A 25708-nucleotide genomic window follows, 5' to 3' on the forward strand; every position below is an offset into this window, starting at 1 on the left:
AGCATATTCTAACTGTTGGAGAAAACATTTTCCCTCCAAATAGTAGCTATTCTTTGTGGGTTCAAAAGTGGGGCAAAGGGCACACGGAGTCTTCCCCCTGTTGTTAATTTCAATGAAATAAGTGGGCCCCAGAGAGTCAGTGTTAACATGAGTGTGTTACTGTACATCAATGAAGAATTAAATATGGCTCAGGGTTTCTCAGCCTGCTTTGTCCCATGGCAAACACCCGTGCCCATGTGCCCAGGGGCGAGGCACAGTATGGCAGTGGAGTGCATACACTGAGAGACTTGCATGGCAGAACGTCCACAGCAGCATGTGCTTTCTTGAGGCCTGAGCCAACTCTGCTGAAGTCAATGGACAGACCAAACCCCTACATGACTTATGGAAGATTTTGGTTGGCTTCAGTAGATGTGGGAGCCAGGCAGGCTGACACTATGCTTAGAACAGTGTTAATTACTCCCAGGGAATTCTCTTGTTGCCTATTTTCCTTATGCGTGTTTGAGTTTAAGTAATCTGAGGCAAAATCTTCCTGCCCTGCTACCCATGGAATGATTCACGGTCCTGTATTCTGATGCTAACTTGTAACAAGAAGATATAAACCCCAAGTCATGTTTCAATTTCCTCACTCCACTTTGCTGAGCTGCACTTACTACTCCAGCAAAAGCAGTGTATCCCCATGGACAGGACCCTGAATTGAGACTGAAGAGGCCTGGATTTTATTCCTGGCTCTTGCACTGATCTGTTCTGTGACCTATTGTTTTTCCCACCTCCAGTCCTCCTCTACCTCACAGCAGAGCGGATTTATTTGACCTCAGTAAAGACCAAGAGCTGAACCTTGCATATGTGTCTTCGGTACCACATGGCGGCATTGAACAAGTTCGAATTCACTGGTTACTGGAACTAATTACCGTGGGGTGAGTGAACATTTCTGACACTCAACAATTAACAATGGAATGTGTTAGAGAAACAAAATCATGTTTCCTTCTCTAGGAGCTCAGATTTGCTTTGACTCATTCACATTGTCCAAAAAGACATGTTAATATCTCTGACAGTGCTTCACCTCGTTAAATACCTCAGCCTATGTATTTTAGGTAAGTTGTATGTTCCTGTGTGCACTTGGTAGGGTTGCTCTTCCCTAGAAGTAATGGAAATGCATCTGTGATGTGAGAGTCCTGGGAGTGCATGAGAAGACGCAGGGGAATTACTGTATTCAGCTGTGAACCCTTATGGCTAGACTGTGCCTTTAAATCCCAGTCATGACTAAATGGTGATGTAGAGCCAAATAGTTTCTCTTGGTGGGAAAAACTGTCCGTTGTGAGACACCACTAATCAGGGGCTGTTTGAAAACATCCCCAGCTTCCAGCCTGCGGCTGTAACCATTCCCTTTCTTCCCCCACACTGTATGGAAGGGCAGCTTTTTTGCTTCCAGACTGAACTAAGGTAGTTTTCTTTCCCCCTTGAGGTTGGGAACCCCTCCCATGCTACTTATCAGTACCTGAAGTTTGTTAAGTATATAGTCCATGCCAAAGACACCATGCTCGAAAAAAATTTTATGCCAGCTACACAAGAAAAAAGAGAGCCTCATTAGGTATCTTATTCTAGTATTACTAAACCCCAAGTCGTTGAGAATAGTATAAAACCACAGAGGAATTAAAAGCCCATCACCAGCTGCACACTGAGTCAGTATACCCTGCCCTGACCCCTGACAGTAAGCGAACAGAAATAAAGCAGTTTTTAATCATAGAAAGTGATTTATAGTCCCAAACACAGTAACTTACATATAGGCCGGTTCCCAGAACAAACATTCAAAATGCAAATGGTTCCTAAAGTCTTTTCCGGTTGTTAAAACAACTTTTATCAGAGAGAAAAAAACAAACCTGTCCTCCCCACAAGTACCTTCATGTAGCTCTCCTTCTTCTACTGGGATGCTGCTCTGATAAATACTAAACAACCTGAAGAGCCTACTTTGTAAAGAGCCACCAGACTGCACCCCTTCCCAGCATGCTTTGTTAAAAAAAGATCGACTAACCCGCTTCTCTTCCCTTCTCCCTTTTTTGGAAGATGTGGGAGCATGAGCTAGAACTCTTAACTTTTTTTTTTTCAGGTAAGGATAAGTCTTAATTTTGTTTCCTCCCCCCCCCCCCCCCCCCCGTCTTCTTTCAGAAACCAGATCAGTCTCACAACATTAGGGGAAAGCTTAGCTATATTTCTTCTCAAGGTTCTATCTCTGGGGCTCAAACCAACAGAATGAATAAGACTAGCTTTGTTAAACAGCTTGCTCTTTTCTTCCCCAGGGATTGCTGTTAACTCCCAATTGCAGCCCGCTGTATCATACAGCGAAGTGTATTGGCCCCAGTCGCTTTGTGCTAGGCCTTGTATAGACATATGACAAAGATGGTCCCTGACCAGCAAAGCATACATAGTAAGTGGCTACAACAAACATTTCAGGAGAACACAAGGTAACAATGAGAAGATGACAAGCTGTGGTCATGGTACACCAGCTCTTTAATGGATGATGTTGTTGCACGTTAAATTGACTTTACTGCAGAAAAACACTAGTTCTAAAAATGGTTGGTCAGTTCTGATCTCTTAATGTCAGTCAGGCCTGGCTTTTCCAGAATTATTTTGTTACTGTGCTGTGGACATCATGTGTTGTGATAATGGCACCAAGACATCACATATCTTTTTGAATAAATGAGGCGAGCAGGGGAATTTCAGTACCTAACCACTAATCCTCATTAAAAATGTGTTTGTAAAGGAGCCCCCACAGGGTTTTCTGCCAGAGGGGGAGAGAACCTGACCACACCCAGTTACTTGCACTGGATGGCTCCTGCACAGGCCCCGATTCCTTACTTCTTACCGGGGTCCTACCCCTGGCAGGCCTTCTTAAGTCTCTCCCTGGGAGTTCACTTCACTCCCCACAGGGTTGGGGTAAAGATCTCCTGGATGGGCATTCCCCAAGAGGCTCCAGTAGTCTTCTGCTTAGGGCAGTCTTGCTCCTCCCCCCTCAGCTGACTGCTGTTTTCTCCCTTTTATACATGATTGAAAAGGTCAGAAGGGCAGGGCAAGTCCTGTCCCCAGAGCCTCTCTGACACCTCCCTCCTATACACCCCATCCCAGTGTTGCTCTCACTTCTGATAGTCAGTCACCAGAATATCTCTAGTTGGAAATGAGTTGCCCTTCCTTTCTGAAAGGATTATTTGTTGTGGTGTTACTAAATAGGGAAGGGGACACTGGGAAATCTGGAGACCTTTACTTAGAATATCCTTTCCCGTGTTGATCTAGAGAGTGGAAATAAGTGGCATGGTACTGCTGTGTAGTGCTCTTAAACAAAATGTTATGTATCATGGCAAAGGGCTCGCTTTAAAACTAGAATGAGACCAGCAGTCTCTTTAGAGACTACAGAGCACAGTTATAGCATTGAGTATGTTTAAGTGCGTCTCTGTTGGCTTCCCTAGAGTTAGACTAAATATAGCCCTTGAACGCACTCCTCACACCTGCATTTTCCTCACATTTCACTCATGAATGGAAGGAGCGTCTAACTCCAGGGAAAAGGATGGGAGAGGAATGACAGTGAGAGCTACTGAGAAAGGGGAAGGTTCTGCCATTGAAATGGGGTTGGAGGGTCACACAAAATGGCCAAAACAAGAAAGGAAAAAAGCATCCAGGACCAGAAGCTGAGCTTCCTTATCCTGCCCATCACCTGGCCTGTGGGATGGGGCATGAGAAAGGAGAGAGAAGCAGCTGTTGAATGAGCCGAAACTGCCGTGGCCTAGCTCTTCAACTTGAGCGTTGGAGAAGCCCCGCTGCCAAAGCCAAGTGTCAGAACTTCTGGCTGCAATTCAGCGCCACATGTTAAACGGACTTCTGGTCTAGCCCTATCTTGTGTATATTTTTTTACAGATACTGCACAAATAGGTGTGACATATACTAATGTGTCTGACTGACAGTGTGCTGTATTTTAAATCACCATTTGATATTATGGGGAATAAAAATTCATAGAAATTAATATAAAAATAACATAGCCCAACTCTGCATAATAGCCTAGACATCTATTTGCTGTCATTAGAAACCACAGACTTACAAATTAAAGTTATGGCCTGAAATGTATACAAATAGCGGGGGTACTCTGACAACATAATGAAATGCATGGTTTTAAGAAGTTCTCCTTCAGCCATTAGACCACATTCTGATCCCAGATACACCAGTGTAAAACTTGCAGATTCAGACCCAGTTCAGAACCGTCCCATTTCTTCCACTCCCATCCATATCTCAGGCTTCCCTTCTTTCATCTTTTTCCCTCCTTTGTCTCTTTCCCTCCCATTTCTCCCCCCTGCCCTGCACCCAGTCTGACAGTTACATTACAAACATGATGTGCTTGGCCTGAATTTTAGGGTTTAAGCTTGAGATAGCTAAGTTCCAGAAAGTCAGATTTGCCTCACAGTTAAACTAGTGTAGCTATAAGATTTCTAATGAAAGCACTTCCCTTTTCTTAAATCACTTCAAGTATTTTCACTAGCTACAGCAAATCTGAGTTTAATGGTCACACTTCTTCCTGCATCTTTAAGGGCAGAAATACTAGACTTTTTTTAATATGGATGATTCCGTGGTAGCTTTGAGGGAGGTTTTGCTAAGGAATAATGAAACTGAGGGCAACACGTTTGTTATGGCTCATGGGCATGTGGGAAGGAGGTGTTACATCATCCCAGCTGATGCTCATAACAAGTGTGTAGCAAACAGCGGGGTTGCCTAAAAGCCCATTGAAACAAGAGCATGCCTTTAGTAGTGATATGATAAGGAAAAAGGCCTAACAGGCTAGAGTTTAAAAGATAGCACTGTGATGTGGCCAAGGAACCAGACCACAAGCGGTTTCTTGGAGACTGCTATCCTGTACCCATAAACCAGCACATTCCAGGGAGGCAGCTAGCCTTTTCTGCTCAGACTTGCAAATACGCCAGACCAGTGGTACATAAGTTTGATGCATGTAAGTTACTACAGTACAGTGGAGAAGTAACTCACAACCTATTGTACAGTCCAACATCTGCATTTTGAATGGCAGTTCAGGAGGTAACTGGGTGCACTCCTTATCCTTCTCATCTGGTCCTTGGCCACTCCCCTGTTTGCGCTGTTTGCAGACGTGATGCGGCGGTCCAGCACTGCACACCTTCTCATGGGAGCATGTCCTGTAGGCAGATGGCTCCTGCGCAGCAAGTGAGGTGTGTGCCTACTTCTAAGTGACTGCACCCTGCTTCCCTTTGTGCAGAGGGAAATACATGGGCCTTTGAAACTAAACAGCAGAGCCATCTGCCACAAGCTTTCTGTCTCTGGCAAACTGCACGGCACCATGAATGCTATAGAACAGCAATTCGTGCATCTTTTTGCAATCCTTCCCAAAGTAGTCCCCTCTTTTCAGAGAGTCAATCACTGAGGGGTTGCAGCAAGCCAGAAGAACAGTGAGTTTTAGCTCGTTGTAATCTTTCAGTATTTCCTTTAATGTGATTATACCAGCTGTGTCCAGAAAAGTGACTGAGGAGCAGTCTATGATGATGGTCTGGAAATCTACTTGTTTAGGAACCAGGTGTAAGGCTGTATCTGCCTGATCCAATCCCTTAACAGTTGTGCCTCTATTTCCCTCTTTCAAATGCTCTTTTTGCTTCTTCTCATTCTTTTTCCTTTTAGCAGCTTCCAGAGTAGGATCTAACCCAGTCATTCTGTAGAGAGACTTCAGAAAAAAGTCTTTATTTGCATAGTAAAGTGGTGCCTCAAAACGGAATATTTTGGCATTTGGAACAGGACAGAGACTTTCATATTCCCAGTTGTCTTCATAGAAGGCAGTGCTCTGGATCTGACCAAGCAGGGCAGTACGGGGTCGCTGCGTACGAACAACAATGCACAGGATGGAAAAGAGGACCCCAATCAAAAGCCCCATTTCTGTGCTGATCAGGGCAGATGAGAACACAGTAACACACCAAACCAGAGTGTCCACCTTGTTCATGTGATATCGCTGGGGCACGTCTCTAAACTTCCGAAGGGCTCCTCGGAGACTGACGATGATGATGCAAGCCAAAACGCATTTTTGCAAAGAATAAAACAGCGGGGCGAGGAAGAGCAGCACCAGCAACACTACCACTGCGCTGATAACACTAGAGACCTGCGTCTGGCAGCCCGTAGAAGATTTCACAAGCGTTTTTGCAAGAGCTGCACTGGTTGCGAAACAATGGAAAAAGGATGGGATAATGTTACAGAATCCTATGGCAAACATTTCCTGATTGGCTCTGACCGTGTAGGCATATTTCTTTGCAAACATTTCTGAGAGGGAGATTGTAAATGCAAAGCCAACTATGGCAAGAGGAACAGCATCTAGCGCCACACGATGCATCAGGTTAAAATTTGGCATCTGAGGGGGAATAAATCCAGTTGGAATTGCCCCCGAAACACTGGATGCATAAACTTCATTCAGTTTCCCATAGTGGGAAACCAGCGTTGCCACAACAATAACCACCAGCTCTGTGGGCAGTGGGATTTTCAGCTTATGCTTGTACCGATCTCCTAGTTCTTTCGCAGTGACTAGCACAGCAATGCAAACCACGCTCGTGATTACATCGCACAGGTTAGCCTGAGAAATGTTTTGAAAAATATTCATCCAGGTCGTTAAGAAGATCCCATGCCCTTGGCTGCGCGGGATTTTTATTCCAATAAGGTACTTAACTTGGGCTGTTAAAATAGTTAAAGAAGCACCAGTTGCAAATCCATCCAGCACAGACTCTGAAAGATACATAGAGACAAAACCTAGACGAAAGACTCCCATCAGAACCTGAAAGAAAAGCAAGAGGGTGAGAACTAAAGGGTGCTACAAAAAACTAAGCAAGCATCAGTTGCAGACAAATCCTTGAAAGTTATAATTCTTAAAAGGGCTGGTAACTTGTTATTTCAGGCCTGCTTTTACAATTGATGGATTTGTTTTGCTACACCATGAGCTCTAGAGATAAATGAGAGGGCTTTTGAAGTGGACTAACTGGAACAGGTCCCCCTGCATCAATTCAAATTAACTCCATCCACATTGAAGTGAGCTGCCACCTGACTGCATTGATGCTCGTGTAAGTCAGTGGAGAATTTAGTCCAGAGCGCTTTTATTGTACTCAGAGCTGAATTTTCATTTCACCTCCACTAAAGGGAGTAGAAAAACTCGGGGCCCTCCTTGGCATCCCTTTGTCAGCAGAACTCCCAGTGAGGACAATGGAGATTTCTGCTTCAGTATTAAGGGAAAATACGGCTCCTTTTTTGTTTTTTAACTAACAAGCTCATTTCTTGAGTTCAGGCCTGTTTCAGACTGAAGTGGGATTGCTTTACAACCTGGGCACCGTGCCTTACATATTCAGCGGACAGTAATGACTTTGGGTGCCTCAGGGCTTGGGTGGCCATTTTGAGATGCAGTAAATAAGCCTGACTTGCAAAAAGGGCTGAGCATCTTCCCTTGGCAAATCAAAGCCCTTTAAGGTGACCTGCACGGGGCACCTGAGATAACTTACTATCCATACCCCATCAGCATAGCAGCTGAGCACCTCACATTCTTCAGTGCATTTATCTTCAGCAGGCCACTGAGGTAATGGTGTTAACCTAATTTTGCCGATGGAGGACTGGGATACAGAGAGACGAAGCGACTTGACCAAGGTCTCACACACAGAGTCTGTGGCAGAGGAGGGATTTGAATCCAGGTCTCTCAAGTTCTAGGCTAGTGCCCTAACCCAGTGTTTCCCAAACCAGTGAGTTGCGGGATGGGTCTAGATGGGTTGCCTGATATTGTTCCCCCGTGCATGCCCATGGGTGGGGAGAAGTTTGCCTTGGGCCCCCCATTTGAGAGGGTCCCCAAACCAAGTGGCATTGTGACCTGGTGCATGGGGCTACACTCAGTCCCACTCAGGTTTGGCCCAGCTGCTCCTCTGTCATGGTGAAGGGGCAGCTGGGCCAAACCTGAGTGGCACTGTGACCCTATGCACCAGGACGCAATGTCTGGAGCAGGTAACCAGCTAAGTCCAGCACCATGGGACAGAAGCCACTGCTGCAGGATGAGGCTCACTCTCCAACTCCTAGCCATCTGGGGCTGCTGGGAGGGGGAAGGGTTGGGACAGCAAGAGCAAGGGGGTTGTGGGGTGCCAAGCAGGGGGCTGGGAATGGGAGCGGGGAGCAGCTCTCCTCACCTTGATGCAGGGGAAGACTGGGATCATGAGGCCCCAGCCACATGAAGGATCATGAAGTGAAGTTGTTAGAGCTGTTACACTGTGTCTGTGTTACCTGGAAATTCCCCCATGACCAAATCTGAGTGTCAGGTCTCTTTGTGCCCACAGGGCAGCATAAAAGGGTCACAATGCAATGGAGAATTGCACCCAGTGTAAGTAGTACTTCCACTGCAGCCAAGAGGAATTTTACCTGTGTTGGGTCCTGATTGTGTTCCAAGTAAGCAGCTAATAAAACCTATTTATCAAACACTTTTAAAATAAACTTTATAATGTGCTGCCAGGATTCTCCGTGGAAGATAAATTTCAGTTACCATCTGACTGAGCTGATGTGTTAAAATTCCTTACAGTGGAAGTCAAAAGCATGCAAATGCACTGTAAGAACTTCATATCCTCACCCTAGGTGAGGCCAGCAACTTACTTGATAAACTCCAGCCAGAAAAGTCAAGGCCGTAGCAATTCCAATAGCATAGCACTCTTTCCCACACTCAGCATTCAACCCCCCAAGAGTAAGATTGAAGGCGGTTACATTAGAATTGTTGCTGTTCCATTCATAACTGTTGCTGATGGCATCATCATCATTGTTCAGGTCAAACCCTGCCAAGAGTAGCTCTCTGTCCACAACTTGCCCTACCATTAAACTTAATAGGCTGAAAATGCCAACCGACACATGTCGAGAGGTGCCCATCAGGAAATAAATGATGTTGGCAAAAAATGATGTGTAAAGGCTATAAATAGGCTTCAAACCAGCAAGCAGAGAATACGCTATGGCTTGGGGTACCAAAATGATCCCAATCACCACCCCGGACATAACGTCCCCCCATATGTATTCTCTGCAGTGGTACTTGGGAAGCCATCGTAACACAGGAAAGAAGTCCATGATTATGTTCTTCAGTCTCTTAGTGGTGCAGGAACAGCTCTTCCTCAGTTTGGCTTTGATGATCTGTCTCCTGCTTGACTGGATGTGAACTTTTCTTTCCATTGGAAATGACAGAGAGGGGCCAATATCCATCTTGATAGCCTCTGTTTGGCTTTCCATTTTCTGTGCATTCACTTAATACATCAGTTCCTAAGATGTAAAGAAAGTGCTAGTTAGGTTCCATTTCAGCATGGTGTAGATGATGACAGGATTTGTGCATTACAGTCCAAGAGGCCAAAAGTTGAGTATTTCAGCACAAATATTTCTAACTCTAAATATTGACTATGGAAGTTCATTGCTTACAATTCATTTTGCTTTTAATAAAGTCTAATTCAATCAGCAACTATAAACATTACCATACGAGTTACTGAATGATCAACCACACGAGACTAGTTAAGAAAACTGAAAAACAAAGCTTGTAAAGAACCAACAGCTTAAAGTTATCTGGCAAATATTTAACAATAAATTCACATTAAGCAAAAACAGAGCTGAATTAATAACCCTTTTTGATAACAAACAATTCAATATGCTCGTCTAAATAATGCAGCACAGTACATGCCTCACCCCAGAAAAGCCACTTAGCTGAATGCTATAATTCAGTATAAACTTACAACTTGATATGCTGAATGCTCCCAGCAGTGGGAGGGGCATTCAGTTCTTAAGAAAGCATTTGACCCTTGTTTTGGAAACAACACACCTTGTGGTGATCCATAACTTCCAGATGTTCTCTGTCTACAGCAAGAGGGTTCAGTTAAAGCATTAAACTCAGCAATAGAGCGATAGTGTGCTCACGAGCCTGCAGTGTCAGGGTGTGAGTTCTGAAGTCTAACCTTTTTAAGTTTAGAACCTGTAGTCTCCCCAGCCTCGGCTATGCTGGGAAGTGCAGATATCAAGACAGATGGACAGTCAAAAAATGGATAAGGAGGGCGAAAAATACCAAGCAGTTTATGCCAAGTTCCATTCCAGTCTGAGCCAAGCTATGTTTGCAGAATAATGGCAAATCCTGTCCTCTTCTGCATACATTTGCTAGTGGTAGTAAGGAATACCGAGAGAATCATATGAAAAGCAATATATATCTGTGTATGCAGATGGAGCTCTTTACGTGTACTATCTATTGGCCTCAAGAATAGGTTGTTCATAAGTCTGCAGGTTCAGTAGTGTTGCTGCGCAGTGCAAATGATTTCTAGCTCTTCACCAGCATCACAAGACGCAGGCTAAGATCTCTGCAGGACTTCAGGGCTTGCTGATGTTCTAACTAGGGCTGTCAAACGATAAAAAAAATCTCAATTAATCACAAGATTTTAAAAAATAGTTATTCTTAATCACAGTTTTAATTTCACTGTTAAACAATAATAGAAAACCAATTGACATTTATTATAAATATTTTTGGATGTTTTTCTACATTTTCAAATATATTGATTTCAATTACAACACAGAATACAAAGAGTACACTTCTCTCTTTATATTATTTTTATTACAAATATTTGCACTGTAATAAAGATAAACAAAAGAAATAGCATCTTTCAATTCACCTCTGTGATGGGATGCGACTCACCACGCTGGTGCCTCCTGCTGGGTGTCATAGGAATTAGCTCTACTCACCAGTGCGCCTTCTTCTGGTAGTGCCTCGCCACCATCATGTCTGCTCTAGGACCCATGTCACTCCTAGGACTGCGGCGTCTTCTTCGGTGACAGACCTCCAGCTATGCCAACTCTCTGCTCTCCCCTTCCAGGGGAATGTTGCAGTCCGACAGTCCAGCCACTTCCTCAGTGGTGAGTGGGGGGGACCCGGGCCCGCCCACTACTCCAGGTCCCGGCCCAGGGACCCTGTAGATGGCCGCTGCTTGCAGAGCCCCCTCCGACTCCTCTGTAGATCTCCCTGGGCCACTTCCCTGCAGCCCCAGCACCCTCTTTGCTCATGCCTCAGAGCCTCAGCCTACAAATCCCTGCAGCCAGCCAGGAGCTGCCTTTACTCCCTGGGTCTCTGCTTGCAGCCCTGCTCTGTTCGGGGTGCTTGCTGCCTTCAGCCTGCAAGGCAGCCAGTCGTCTCTCCTCAAGCTCCACGGAGTGACTGAAACTGCTCTATTCCGCAGCCCATCTTATATGGGCCAGCCTGGCACTGATTGCTACTCCTTGTAGCCCCTCTCTAATTGCCTGCCTCCTGTGCAGCCTCCTTAGGGCTCTATAAACCCCTTATGGACCAGTGTGGGGCAGATGCCCCCATCACAACCTCATACAAGTACTGTAGTGCAATATCTTTATCCTGTAAGTGCAACTTAAAAATGTAGAATTTTTTTTTAACATAACTGCAATGAAACTTCAGAGCCTACAAGTCAAAGCATGAAGGGGCATACAAATGTTTAGCCTGTGTGGCACATAAATACCTTGTAACATTGGGTACAACAGTGCCATGCGAACACCTGTTCTCACTTTCAGGTGACATTGTAAATAAGAAGTGGGCAGCATTATCTCCTGCAAATGTAAACAAACTTGTTTTTCTTGGCGATTGGCTGAACAAGAAGTAGGACTATTTTGTTTATCTTTTTTACAGTGCAAATATTTTGTATTCTGTGTTGTAATTGAAATCAATATATTTGAAAATGTAGAAAAACATCCAAAAATATTTATAATAAATTTAAATTGGTATTCTTATATTTTAACAGTGTGATTAAAACTGCAATTAATCACAACTATTTTTTTAATCTAGTTAATTTGTTTTGCATTAATCGCTTGCGTTAACTGCAATTAATTGATAGCCCTAGTTCTAACATGTGCATTACCTCTTCAAGGCCATTTCTTGATGGGCCAAACAGGTTATGTTGTGCAATTGTCAACTCAGTTCAGTCAGCAAAACACAATTGGAAAAAAAAAACTCATAACACTTGTTAAAGATGGAAACTAACATGTTTGAAGGCATGATGTCTGACACTGTTGCAGCCTAGGGAGAGCGTATATTGGTTGTATTGAATAATCATTAACTTCTACTAATATAACTCTGTAGATCAGAGGTAGGCAAACTTTTTGGCCCGAGGTCCACATCAGGGCTGCAAAACTGTATGGAGGGCTGGGTAGGGAAGGCTGTGCCTCCGCATACAGCCTGCCCCCCACCCCCTATCTGCCCCCACCCACTTCCCGCCCCCTGACTGCCCCCCTCAGAATCCCTGACCCATCCAACCCCTCCTGCTCCTTGTCCCCTGACCGCCCCCTCCTGGAACCCCCACCCCAACTGCCCTCCCGGGACCCCACCCCCTATCCAACCCCCCCTGCTCCCTGTCCCCTGACTGCCTCGACCCCTATCCACAACCCCGACCACTGACAGGCCCCCTGGGACTCCCACACCTATCCAACCCCCCCTGCTCCCTGTCCCCTGATTGCTCCGCCCCATCCAACCGTCCCCTGACTGCCCCCCGGATCCCCTGCCCCTTATCCAAACCCCCCACTCCCTGCCCCCTTACCATGCCACTCAGAGCACCAGGACTGGCAGCCGTGCTGCCTGGCCAGAGCCAACCCTGCTGCCACGCTGCCCGGGAGCCTGGCCAGAGCCAACCCTGCAGCCCAGTTGCCCAGAGCGTTGTCGGCAGGGCGAGCTGAGGCTGCAGGGCAGGAAGGATGGCCGGGGGCTAGCCTCCCCGGCCGGGAGCTCAAGGACCGGGCAGGACGGTCCTGTGGGGCCGGATGTGGCCCGTGACCTGTAGTTTGCCCACCTCTGCTGTAGATGCTTCGGAGTAATCTTTATTTCAGCTGTGCAAGATGATGTAATTTAGCAAAGCCCATATTTATTTTTGCTTATAGTACTAGCAGTCCTAAATCTGGGCTTCAACATTCTGAGCTGTTTACACTAAGCAAAATGTCCCTGGTCAGAAATTCCTTGGAGTAAACCAGTACAAAGATACATTTGAATGGAAGAATGAGAACAAAATAATACCAGACAGTTTCATATTTAAGATCATATGATCAAAGTTTACCAATAAGGAAAGAATGAAACAAACAAAGTAGTTGACTACTTTTCTTTCATACTAATAGCAAAGTTCAGCAAAGTTTTTAAAACAAGGAGGAAAAGGGGTTTCGTATGCTTTCTGACCCAAACGAATTCTGAAAATGCAAGGATTGTATCCAAAGAATGCAAGTCCCATTAGAATTCCACTGACTTCTCACAGATCAGTGAGCGCAGGCAGCCAGGCAACAAGAAGCACCGTGGCTTTAATCGCAAATGAGCAGGCAGTTCCGTTATCAAACTGACACTTTTGATAAGCTTACTTTGAGGGACTGAACTGGGATCCGTAAAGTAGACTGAAATGTCAGTGCACTGTTCTTGCTAGTCTTCATCTAAGCTAACAATCCAGCTGTTTCTTTAAAAAGTTACATTTCCAAAAAAACAAAATGGGCAATGATCACCTAAGTGCAGTATGTACAGTTATCAGACTGAAGGATAATTATACTTTTGGTAATTGGTATGGCAGTTGGAAGTTAGCTTAATAGATTCTCAGATTAATTATCTTGAGTATAGATAGTGACTTGGTATTGTTGTTGGAAAATTGGAGGTGTTGCAATTTGCAAAAAGCAGCAATAACTGAATAAACAATAAACAGAGCCAGTTTAACATAATATCACTAACAATCAGTGGCTTTGTATTTAAATTGGAGGAATGAGGCCATTGTATTGGAAATACACTGTTCAGTATAAAGCTGAAGCGTGTGTTGATTAGATCACTTTGTTCAATTTACTTTATTATTGACTATTAGTTACTGTTTATAAAAAATAAAATCTCCCATAATTTTTGCTAGACTGGATACATTTTGAATAGTTGTGTAACGTAAATATGCTGGTTGTAATTCACTTGCTGTGATATTTGGAGCTAGTGGTTTCAGTTTGTACTAGGCATCACTTACATGTTGCATAATCAAAATATCAGTAATCACTTTAAGGATTGAATTATTGTTTTTAGGATGTAACAAACCCAATCCAAATAACAGAGGTGCTAAATCCCCAGCAAAATATTACTCTGATCATGTAACCTATAATAAATGGACTCCCATCTTTGCTATCTGCTTTATAAGTTGCTACTGAAACATAAAGTACTACTCTGTTGATATTGTGTATTATGGCTCAATCCTGTTCCCATTGAAGTCACTGGATATTTTTTCACAGATTTCCCTGGAAATAAGATCTGCCTTTTTATCCAAGGGAAGCTCCAGGTCTCTTACTTAAAGAGCCATTTTGTAGAGGGGGCACACAGCTGAAGCAACCATTGTTAAAAGCAACATGTAACTCTGATGCCCTTATAAGTTTCTGCTTACATGCTTAGCATCCAAATGCTGGTGTAAATGCACAGTGAAGCAGTTGACTGCACTAGAGTTGCTCCAGACTTAAACCAATACAGAAAAGATCAGACTATGGTATACTGTATTTCCTGTATCCAATGAGGAGACAAGATACTTTCAAAAGCTGGGAGGAGGGAGAAAAACAAAGGGTCTGTGTCTGTCTGTATGATGCTTTGGCCGGGGACAGAACAGGAATGGAGTCTTAGAACTTAGTAAGTAATCTAGCTAGGTATGTGTTAGATTATGATTTCTTTAAATGGCTGAGAAAATAACTGTGCTGAATAGAATGAATATTCCTGTCTGTGTGTCTTTTTTGTAACTTAAGATTTTGCCTAGAGGGATTCTCTATGTTTTGAATCTAATTACCCTGTAAGGTATTCACCATCCTGATTTTACAGAGGTGATTCCTTTACTTCTATTAAAAGTCTTCTTGTAAGAAAACTGAATGTTTTTTCATTGTTCTAAGATCCAAGGGTTTGGGTCTGTGGTCACTTATGCAAATTGGTGAGGATTTTTATCAAACCTTCCCCAGGAAATGGGGTGCAAGGGTTGGGAGGATTTTGGGGGGAAAGATGTGTCCAAACTACGTTTCCCAGTAAACCCAGATAAAGTTTGGTGGTGGCAGTGGAAATCCAAGGGTAAAATAATTTTGTACCTTGGGGAAGTTTTAACCTAAGCTGGTAAAAGTAAGCTTAGGAGGTTTTCATGCAGGTCCCCACATCTGTACCCTAGAGTTCAGAGTGGGGAAGGAACCTTGACAGTAGCCTAGGATGTGGAAGTCAAGTTGAATCTTTCTGGCACACATATCATCACCAGTAGCCATGACTCAGCTGATGTTTTACTAAAAGTGTAGTTAGTCTAGTTGAAATGTACATTTCAGGGTGCAGATTCTGCATTGGTAGTTCCTTAACAACTACAGGGATGATGGGAGAGCCAGAAAAGAATCCGGTTATCTCTCCCGTTAGCTGTTCTGGTTATTTTCTCATGCCCATCACCATGGTATTCATAGATTTTTAAGGCCAGAAGGAACCTTTGTGATCACCTAGTCTGATCTTCTGTATAACACAGACCAGAGACAGGACTTGCCTGGATTAATTCCTGTTTGATTAGAGCATATATTTTAGAGAAACATCCAATCTTGATTTAAACATTTCCAGTGAGGGAGAATTCTCACTGGAGAAGTTGCACCTTATTTCCAATCTGAATTTCTATTTCTATCTGAGCTCCCTGTGGAAGTGCTGTGACTAACCAGGATGGTTCTGCAATACTAAAAAGAGGCAGACAGTTATTACAGAAAGCTCCCAGGAATCACCTGTAAAAAGTTTGCCATGCAACTGAAGGCAAGGTTGGGATGCCTTCTCTGCTTTGGATAGCCAGTCCTCTCAGGATACTGCTTAAACCAACCCGGCCAAAGAGGTCTCTATTGTGCTCATAAAAACATTCCTAAGAGCAAAAGACCACATTGTCCCAAATATTAGGTATTTTAAAAAAAATCCCAGAGGTTGACACCCTTATAGGGTCTTCATACCCAGTCTCAGAAACTAAACAATGTGCTGTGGATAGTTTCCTAGTAAGCACTCGTATTAGGTGTTTGTTTGCATAGTTGTGCTGCCTCCTTAAAGAGTTGTGGAGAAAACAAAGTAGGTTTTCCATTATTACCCCTCTTCTCATTGAAAACAGGTACTCCAAAAATGACCATGAGGAATATTTTAAAGGAGATCTTATAAATAGCGAAGGAGTACTTGTGGCACCTTAGAGACTAACAAATTTATTTGAGCATAAGCTTTCATGAGCTACAGCTCACTTCATCGGATGCATAAATAGTGTCAGCACATCACTGAATCAAACACCCAGCTTTAATGTGACACATTTGAGAGTCAGCTGAGTCTATTGCACTGATAGTCAGACCTCAGTGGTCCAGGAGCCAAATCAGTGATCACCATTCCCCAAAAGAGCCACGGTAGTATGAATTCATTGTTTCATTTACTACAGTACTATTCATGTTTAAACAGTATGATGGGAAATATTTAGTTATATATATATATATCTATTCTTACAGCAAATAAATTAATAACTTAATTCGTTAATAACATAGTAAAAGCATCCTGATTGATTAATAATTAAATCACACAGTGTTTTAAATCATGTGCTGCAAAGAGCCTCAGGAGACGCATGAAAGAGCCACTTGTGGCTCATGAGCCACCGTGTGAATATCACTGGTCTATTGCTACAGGCTACTTTTAAACAATATCTACCAGCCAATGCCACAATTCAAGGACTGGGTTTTGCGGTGCAGATGGCTTATCTATAGATCCCAGCACGTTGACAATATTTTACCATGACTGTTGCCCAGTTTCCAGCCCTCCTTTATTGACGAGTATAAGGAACATTTATGTAGCATATAAAGTTACCCACATGAATGGCCTCTTTTTCAAAAGTAACAAAACCCCCTGCTTCCATAGAAGTTGATGGGAGCAGAACTGCTGCCTTGAAACATTTCATTCAGAAAAAATTAACTCTTACCTGAATCGTACCATGAGGAGCATTTTCAGTGCGCTGCTTAAAACTTGTACCTATCTGAACAAAAAGTCTTCAGTAAAGCTTTACTCTATGTGCCTAGTGATTAAATGTCGTAACTATGCATTCGTGAATCATAAATCTCTCATCATTCAGGCTATAAAGAGTCTTGTATACCTTAGTGAAAGTTTAGGAATAAGTGCTGTGCACTCAAAGCAGCAGAGTTTAAATAATGGCTAAGATTATTGATTAACTGCTGGTGATCTGAGAATTATGCTGAGCATCAGTCAGAATATCGCTGAACTTTGCTCCCTCTTCCTAGTTCAGATTTTTTTCTACTTTGCGCGTCCTTGGCTGAAGGATGGCTTTTGATTTTGTATATTGGATGACTGGGAACGAAACGCTAGGTTAGTCCAAAAGTGGACACATCTTGTTAGCATTTAGAAGGGGAGTAGGGATGACTTGCTGATTAAGGTGCAGGATGGGATTCAAGGAGGTCTGGGTTCCATTAGTGGCTTTGCCGTAGACTGCCTGTGTGTGACGTACATTGCCTCAGTCGCCTCATGTATAAAATGAGGATAGGTTTCAGAGTAACAGCCGTGTTAGTCTGTATTCACAAAAAGAAAAGGAGTACTTGTGGCACCTTAGAGACTAACCAATTTATTTGAGCATGAGCTTTCGTGAGCTACAGCTCACTTCATCGGATGCATACCGTGGAAACTGCAGCAGACTTTATATATACACAGAGAATATGAAACAATACCTCCTCCCACCCCACTGTCCTGCTGGTAATAGCTTATCTAAAGTGATCATCAGGTTGGGCCATTTCCAGCACAAATCCAGGTTTTCTCACCCTCCACCCCCCCACACAAATTCACTCTCCTGCTGGTGATAGCCCATCCAAAGTGACAACTCTTTACGCAATGTAAAGAGTTGTCACTTTGGATGGGCTATCACCAGCAGGAGAGTGAATTTGTGTGGGGGGGTGGAGGGTGAGAAAACCTGGATTTGTGCTGGAAATGGCCCAACCTGATGATCACTTTAGATAAGCTATTACCAGCAGGACAGTGGGGTGGGAGGAGGTATTGTTTCATATTCTCTGTGTATATATAAAGTCTGCTGCAGTTTCCACGGTATGCATCCGATGAAGTGAGCTGTAGCTCACGAAAGCTCATGCTCAAATAAATTGGTTAGTCTCTAAGGTGCCACAAGTACTCCTTTTTTTAAAAATGAGGATAGTAAGACTTAGACTGCAAGCTCTTTGGGGCAGGGGCTGCCTTTTTGTTCTGTGTGTACAGAGCCTAGCATAGTGGAGTTCTGGTCCATGACTGGGTTCCTAGGTGCTACCACAGTTCAAATAATAAGTAAGACTCATTTACTAATGGAAGCGTGTGAAGAAGTTTGCCTACCGCTGGTGCCACCTGCTGGTCAGATGGGGGCATGAAAGGCCCTCTCCTTCCTGGGCACCCTCTGATGGCCACTGCTCCAGCCCTGGAGCATTCTGTGTCTGTCATGGTCACTCGATTTGTCTGCCCCTTTCGGGGTACATGAAGAATCCAGCAAAGGGGTAGCCCTCTGGGTTAGGCGAGGGGCTGTGGGTTTCCCCTTGGGTTGAGGTCTCATGGTCTAAACCTTTCTGTCTTCTAGGCCTTCCCTCAACCGGATTCCCCACACCAGTGTAGTGTGCTGTCATTCCCCAAGGGTGGGCAGGGGAACCTGGACCCACCCTCTACACAGGATTCCAATCCAGGGCCTGGGGGTAAGCAGCTATGTCCTGCACCCCTAAGCGCTATAATGCTGCCTCCCTGGATCACTTCCTGCCTGTCCCCTCGTTTCCCAGCGGATAAAGTCATTAAATAACTGCACCCAGAGATAAAGGTTTGTCACAAGTCTCCCCTTCGTTGGCTTGACCAAGCTGCTATCGCAAGGGCTCAGGAGTTCAGAGTGTAGGTCCCTTTACCTCCACTGTCTGTCAGTTCCTCTGCTCCCTTTTTAAGCTCCTCCTCCAGCCCTTGCCTGCTGTGCAGGTGTGGGGGACCAGAGCAGCTCTTTAACCCCTTCCTTACCAGTGTGGGATTTGTACAACCCATCACAGCGAGGTGATATTTGGTTTTTAATGTTTATGCCTTGCAAGAAGGATCTCAGCTGGTAGGTACAAAGCAGTAAGACTAAAAAGCCATCGCATTGCCTAGTCAAAGGTGGTGCCTCCCTCCCTAGGCCTGCAGAATCACTGTGGGATGGAAATAACATTAGTGAGCACTAAATGGGGCCAAGTCCAGCTCTCCTCATACAGCCCAGGTCAAGAAGGGTTTGGGTTTTTTTACGTGAATGAGGATGCGGAGTGGAGATACATGGATTCTGTCTGTACAACCATTCAGCTATTACCAGGCACATGATAATTACTCCTTGTGACATTTCTCATGCTTATTTTCAGTCCAAAAGTTAATGGGCTTTTCGAAGTTGGAATAATACCCTTTCTCCTGCTCTTTTCCTCTAGAATAGGCTTATTAAGGTCAAGCTAGATTTCTCCAACCCCTTGGACTAGCTCACAGTGTAGACCACATGTTAAAAACATTTACTAGGTCATCTTCTCGCCCACTTGCCATCACCGTATTCCTGAGGTAACGACAGCCATTGATTATCTGAATAATAGGAAAGTATTGATACGTTAGCTGCTCTTTAATGCTTTTTTGCCAGTTGGAAACTGTAAGCAGGTGGGTTCTCTCACTAGCCCATGCACCAAAGAAGCGTGCTCTCCAGCCACAGGATTTCAGTCCTTTTCTTTAGGCCTTTTGGTTTTATTTCTTCAAAATAAAACTGTTCAACACAAGACCTCCGCTCTAGGGTTTTATCTGCTTCCGCGGGATGACACTCAGTCAGTGTGGACTAACCTGAAATCCTGTGGCTGGAGATCATGCTTCTTTGGTGCATGGGCTAATGAGAGAACCCCCCTATTATTCCCGGCAGTCTCTTATGAACTGAGTTCTCTCCTTTGCCCTAAGGCTTTCTCAAGGGGCCTGTCTGCTTCCTGCAGCTCTCCACACAACTGAGCTCTTGCTGGCTGTTATGAGGACCAGGTGATCTTCATGTTATCACTTGGTCCCTAGCCTCATAGCCTCAGTGGAGGCAGCTGATTAGACACAGTTGGGGTTAGGCTCACGTCCCCTTAAAAAGGGCCAGCCATCATGTGACAAACACAGAGGAGAGCCAGCACTGCAGACAGACAGCTCTCTGCAAACCACCCCCAGCCACTCCATGGACTACCAGCTGGAGAAGCCAGATTTTTCAAGTGTCCAGCACCCAGAAACTCCTGTTGTGACACTAAGGCCGGACTCTCAAAAGTGCTTTGGACACAATGTGCTGAGCCCCATTTTGAAAATCTGGCCATGTAAACATCTAAGTGGAAGCAGATATCTCTTGAATGTCTGGCCAATAGTACTGTAGTCAGTCGGATCTAGTTTTTCAGCAAGGTGACACAAATTAGAAAAAGCCAGTAAAGGATCCACACAAGTGTTCAGCCTGGAATGTGTGCAATGCAGCAAGATCTAGCAGCCATCTGAGGCCTTGGCTGATATAGGCTCATCAGCCTCATGCTCTGCTGTTAGAAATCAAATTATCTATGGCTGAGAGCTCAGCTAGGCCATCCTTGAAGTTCTGGCTATCTTAGGAAGCTATGTCCTGCATACATCATATTTTATGCCATCTGATCTGTTCTCCTTGCTGGGCACTGTTTGTAGAGGAAAGTCTGTACGGCTCAGAGACTGGGCACCACTACTTGAAACCTGGACAAGTTCAAAAGAGTTAATGGCTGTCCTGCTGACTTGGTACAACAGTGAGCAAGTCAATTGGCCCTTCTCTATCAGTTTCCCCATATATAAAATGGGAATGCCACCTATATCACTGGGGAGTTTGGAGGCTAGTCTGTAAAGTCCTTTGAGATCCTTGGATGTACTACCAAAGTTCAGAATATTGACTACTAAAATTTTAGTTTAACGCAGACTTGGCGGTGGGGGAAAAGCTCTTCACCTGGTTTGCATAAGTGGCAAGGAGGCGTTTAGAACTCAGAAAATTATTCTAGCTAAATGGAGTCAAATGTGCGCACAGGGAGCCTCTGTAGCCAACAGCCACCACTGTCCAGCAGTGGTCTGGTTTGGCTTATATAGTAAGATCCTCTGCCACCAGGTGAGTAGTGGAGAGGTGGAAAGGTACACTGGATGAGTGCTACAGAACTGAGCCTGTGCTGGGTCTCAAGTGTGCACAAGGCATGATCATATAAATATCTTTGCTTCAGTTGATGATATGCCTTTGGGCACAGTCCTTAGGGCACTTCTGCCATGTAGAAGCCATCCTCAGTACCGGGTCAGCTATCTCAAATCCAGTTAGTGTGTACTAACCTGAAACAGAACATTTTAATTTGCAAGTGGAACTTCTCTGAACTGTTTCTAGTAAAACTGCATGGCTCTCTCAAACGTTAATTGTGAATATTGATTTCAGTCTTAAACTGCATATAACCGTATGCTTACATCATCGCTTGACTTATAGTACTGATTTATTGCTGTACCGTACTGATTTATTGCCCGTATGTTCTGAATTATTATCTTAGTTTTACTCTGATAAGGGCACTTGTGCAGCTCGGGAGTGGGAGTAATTTGATGGATTTACGTTCTTCACTGTATTCAAATTTCTATTTATAGTAGGTAATTGTCATAAACGTAAAGGGAAGGGTAAACACCTTTAAATCCCTCATGGCCAGAGGAAAAACCCTTTCACCTGTAAAGGGTTAAGAAGCTAAGATAACCTCGTTGGCACCTGACCAAAATGACCAATGAGAAGACAAGATACTTTCAAAGCTGGAGGGGTGGGAAACAAAGGGTTCTCTCTGTCTGTGTGATGCTTTTGCCGGGACCAGAGCAAGAATGCAGGTCAGAACTCCTGTAAAAAGTTAGTAAGCAATCTAGTTAGATATGCATTAGATTCTGTTTTGTTTAAATGGCTGATAAAATAAGTTGTGCTGAATGAAATGTATATTCCTGTTTTTGTGTCTTTTTGTAACTTAAAGTTTTGCCTAGAGGGATTCTCTATGTTTTGAATCTGATTACCCTGTAAGGTATTTACCATCCTGATTTTACAGAGGTGATTCTTTTACTTTTTCTTTAATTAAAATTCTTCTTTTAAGAACCTGATTGCTTTTTCATTGTTCTTAAGATCCAAGGCTTTGGGTCTGTGTTCACCTATGCAAATTGGTGAGGATTTTTATCAAGCCTTCCCCAGGAAAGGGGGTGTAGGGCTTGGGAGGATTTTGTGGGGAAAGACGTTTCCAAGTGGGCTCTTTCCCGGTTATATTTGTTAGACACTTGGTGGTGGCAGCAATAAGGTCCAGGGACAAAAGGTAAAATAGTTTGTACCTTGGGGAAGTTTTAACCTAAGCTGGTAAAAATAAGCTTAGGGGGGTTTTCATGCAAGTCCCCACATCTGTACCCTAGAGTTCAGAGTGGGGAAGGAACCTTGACAGGAATAAACTTCTCACCATCATAGCAGCCTAAGTTCTTCCCAACTTTTACTAACGATACACATTTAACTCAGCAATACTTTTTCAAGTCCATCAAGACAGGCCTATTTGACCAATAACTGCTAACCAAATGTACTTATCTGAGGACTGCTTTATTGTGGTATAAATCACGGGTTCTCAACCCTTTTCTTTGAGGTACCCCCAATGTGCTATAAAAGCTCCAGGGCCCTGTGAGGCTGGGGCTTGGGGCTTCAGCCATCGAGTGGGGGGCTGGAGGCTCTGGACTTCAGCCACCAGGCCAACTGGGGGGGCAGCTTCGGGGCTTCAGCAACCGGGCTCAGGACTTCTGCCTTCCAGAGTGCCAGGACTCAGGGCTCCTGCCTTTAGTCCCACATGGCAGCTGACTTGTGGCTTCTGCCGCACTGGGGAACTGGGGCTTGTGGCTCTGGGTTTCAGCCCAGTGGCTCCAGGCTTCAGCCTTGTGAGAACACCGCAGCTCCAGGCTCCAGCCTTCAGTCCCGTGGGGGGCACCAGGGCTTGGCGCTCCAGGCTTTCAGCCCTGCAGGGGCACCAGGGTTCAGCCCTACAGGGACGCTGGGGCTCAGAGCTCCAGGCTTTTAGTTCTGTGGCTCCGCTCCCAGCTTCGGGGTGCTCAGGGCTCCAGGCTTCAGCCGCAGGGCCCTGCAGAGCCCTGAAACTGGCTAATGGCCCTCTGGGGGCTGCGGACCTCTGGTTGAGAACCACTGGTATAAATCATATGCTTACAGAGATCAAACCACTAACAGTATTTTCCAAAGGCCTTCATCCAGTTTGCAGAATGGAAGAATACAATGAACATTTAAATATTAAACGAGTACATTGATTGGAAAAAAAGTTTAACTCAGAACACTAACTCTCACCTGAGGGTTGTTTCAAGCTGAATAGAGTGTTCACTGTATTGACTGTGGTTAGTGTATATTGCAATAAATGTCAGTGAAGTTTTACCCTGGTTTTATAGTAATATTTTATAACTAGAAAACTTACAGTTAATTGTAACTGAATATTCAAAGTTCTGTTTTTTTGGCTACAAATAATTGTTTAGCTTCAGAAAACATATGCATGTTACATTAAAAACACCATTAAAAAATAAGGTTGCAAAGCCAAGCACTCACAAATAGGAAATGCCAGAATTAAGGTTACCCATAAATTCTTCATTTGCCCTCCTAAACATATATATTGATAGTCTGGACCAGATCAGTCTGTAGCAGAACCAAAAATGGAGCTCTGCACTCCTGGCGCCCAGTCCAGGGTCTCAAACACAAAAGAACATCCCATTTCTTCCTACAATACTGCACCTCATTCACAGTCCATCTTGTGTACTGAATGGAGCAGGGGTCCTGTACAATAAATAGTATGTCATCACGTAGCTGAGGATTGTATTAAGCATATGCACAAGGAGAGAAAATTAAGATTGCAGGACAACCTTAATTGCAGAAGTTTGTTCCGAAAACATTATGATTTCATAATCATTATTCTAAAACAAACTTGGGTTAATTTTCCTTTTAGTTTGATCCTTTAAGGGGAAGCTACCCCACAGAGGACATGTGCATGATGGAGCCTCATTCTTGGAAACAGCTTGACTGTTTTTGCTGAAATATGCCAAAATTCAGCCTGAGGCAAAGGGCAAGCAGGGAAAAGTTCGTCCCAAATGGTTAAAGTTTGGAAAAGTTAGCCATCGAAAACAGTGTAATGATGGAAAGTATTAGATAATCTTGATCATAGACATTCCTGCCTGCTATACTTCAGTATGATCTTGGTATAAGTAATGGCTAAACAGTAACTGTTGGCAACCCCAAAATTATATTGAGCAAAGTCAGAATATTGCTGAATTTAGAATCACTTTCCCAATTTGAATTTGAGCTGTCAGCTGCTTTGGGCGAGGATGGCTTTGGATTTTGAAACTTAAATGAACATGATCAAAATTCTTATATAGTCATCCATGTGCTGTCTGAGACTAACTCAAGACCTCATTCACTAGGGTAGCAGGGTTTGGAAGTGCTGCGGAGGAATCATATCTGGGGAATGGGAAGGGGTGCCAAGCAGCTCCAGGTCACTACAACATGAAAGTATGGAAGGGGGGAGCTGAAGGGGGCCAAAGAAAAACAAACTCAAACTGGGAAATTCCAGTTCCAAGATGAGTTGAGTTGGGAGGGAGGGATGGCTTTCACCTGAGTACTATTAAGTTGAAACATCAGGGTTTCATTCCAAGACCCCATTCTCAGAAGCTTTTACTGTTCTGAAACTTCTCATTCTTCCAAGCCCAAAACGGAATTTCTTTCTACTGGGGGGTGGAGGGAAGAAGTCAGTTCATCCATATCTGAGCTATCAGAGCATGAATAAAGGGTTTCTTATGCACAGAAAATTGCTCCAACTTTTTCTGTACGATCAGGTATTTCAAAACCTGCTTAATTTTTAACAGTTCTAACTTGGTGAGCATGCAGCCTTCAGAGACCTGGCTGAAATGTTCAGTGTTTAAATTGAACAACAACCAAGGTGCTCAGTAGTCACTTGAGGCAAGATCCCCCCTTGTGCAGAAGGTTAGCACAGGTCTAGGGCAGGCACTGCTGCAGGCACATCTGTGGCAGAGCAAGCAGGACTTCAGAAGTGCATTAGCCTCTGCACAAAGGGGAGTTACAAGCTTACAGTTCGTGGGCAAAACACTACTTGTCAATATAGTGTTTACAGTATACCAAGATACAGTGCTCCGATATATGCACCTGTACACTCCATACCTGGAACATTCAAGTAAATCCCTGGAGTGCACTGAATTATTTAAATGTGCAGTGGAGCAGTCAGGCATTCATATAAACACATTAACCTCTATTTAAATCACATTTCACATTCAAGCAAACATAGTACGCGCACTAGTTATTAACTATAATATTTGTGCTGATGATACTCAATTGTACATAACTTTAATGGCTTTCCTTGTTCACTCCATCTCTGCCTCTCATGCACAAGGAAACATATGGTTTCGTATCAGCTTCCTTCAGTTAAATGTCTCAAGGATTCAGCTGTGCCAGCTTTAAGTAGCCTACAAGTACTTATGTAAGTGTATCCCAGCAACCTGAAACATTGACTCCCCTAATTAAAGTTCATATATAAAATATTATCCAATCTGGGGTCTTAGATGGAAAGGCCTGCTCCTTGTTAACGGTCAGAGGCAGCT

General features: G+C 44.0%; 2 protein-coding genes across 7 annotated transcripts in view; one reads left to right on the top strand and one right to left on the bottom strand.

Moving 5' to 3' along the window:
* The window catches only part of IDUA (alpha-L-iduronidase), a 79936-nt gene that overhangs the window by 5668 nt on the left and 48560 nt on the right, over nucleotides 1-25708 (top strand). For 2 of the 3 annotated variants that reach the window (XM_048851473.2, XM_048851475.2), the window contains exon 2: nucleotides 774-914. In XM_048851473.2, the coding sequence (XP_048707430.2) occupies nucleotides 774-914 (141 nt within the window). Of the gene's footprint in view, nucleotides 1-773; nucleotides 915-2301; nucleotides 2423-25708 lie in introns of those variants that run through there. The other variant, XM_048851476.2, reaches the window with a different exon arrangement.
* Nucleotides 1538-17175, bottom strand: SLC26A1 (solute carrier family 26 member 1). 4 transcript variants are annotated; one of them, XM_075128888.1, is made up of 4 exons: nucleotides 16998-17175; nucleotides 9984-10414; nucleotides 8656-9303; nucleotides 1538-6814 (listed from the first exon to the last, which is right to left on the bottom strand). In XM_075128888.1, exons 3-4 carry the CDS (start codon nucleotides 9271-9273, stop codon nucleotides 5288-5290), a joined length of 2145 nt encoding a protein of 714 aa, XP_074984989.1. In that variant the 5' UTR covers nucleotides 9274-9303; nucleotides 9984-10414; nucleotides 16998-17175; the 3' UTR covers nucleotides 1538-5287. The 4 variants fall into 4 exon arrangements, with proteins under 4 accessions (XP_074984989.1, XP_048707427.1, XP_048707426.1 ...); XM_048851470.2 differs by lacking the exon at nucleotides 9984-10414; XM_048851469.2 differs by lacking the exons at nucleotides 9984-10414; nucleotides 16998-17175 and adding an exon at nucleotides 9851-9977.

The sequence above is a fragment of the Caretta caretta genome, chromosome 5 (genome assembly GCF_965140235.1).
Source record: "Caretta caretta isolate rCarCar2 chromosome 5, rCarCar1.hap1, whole genome shotgun sequence".
In the NCBI taxonomy this organism is placed as follows: domain Eukaryota; kingdom Metazoa; phylum Chordata; order Testudines; family Cheloniidae; genus Caretta; species Caretta caretta.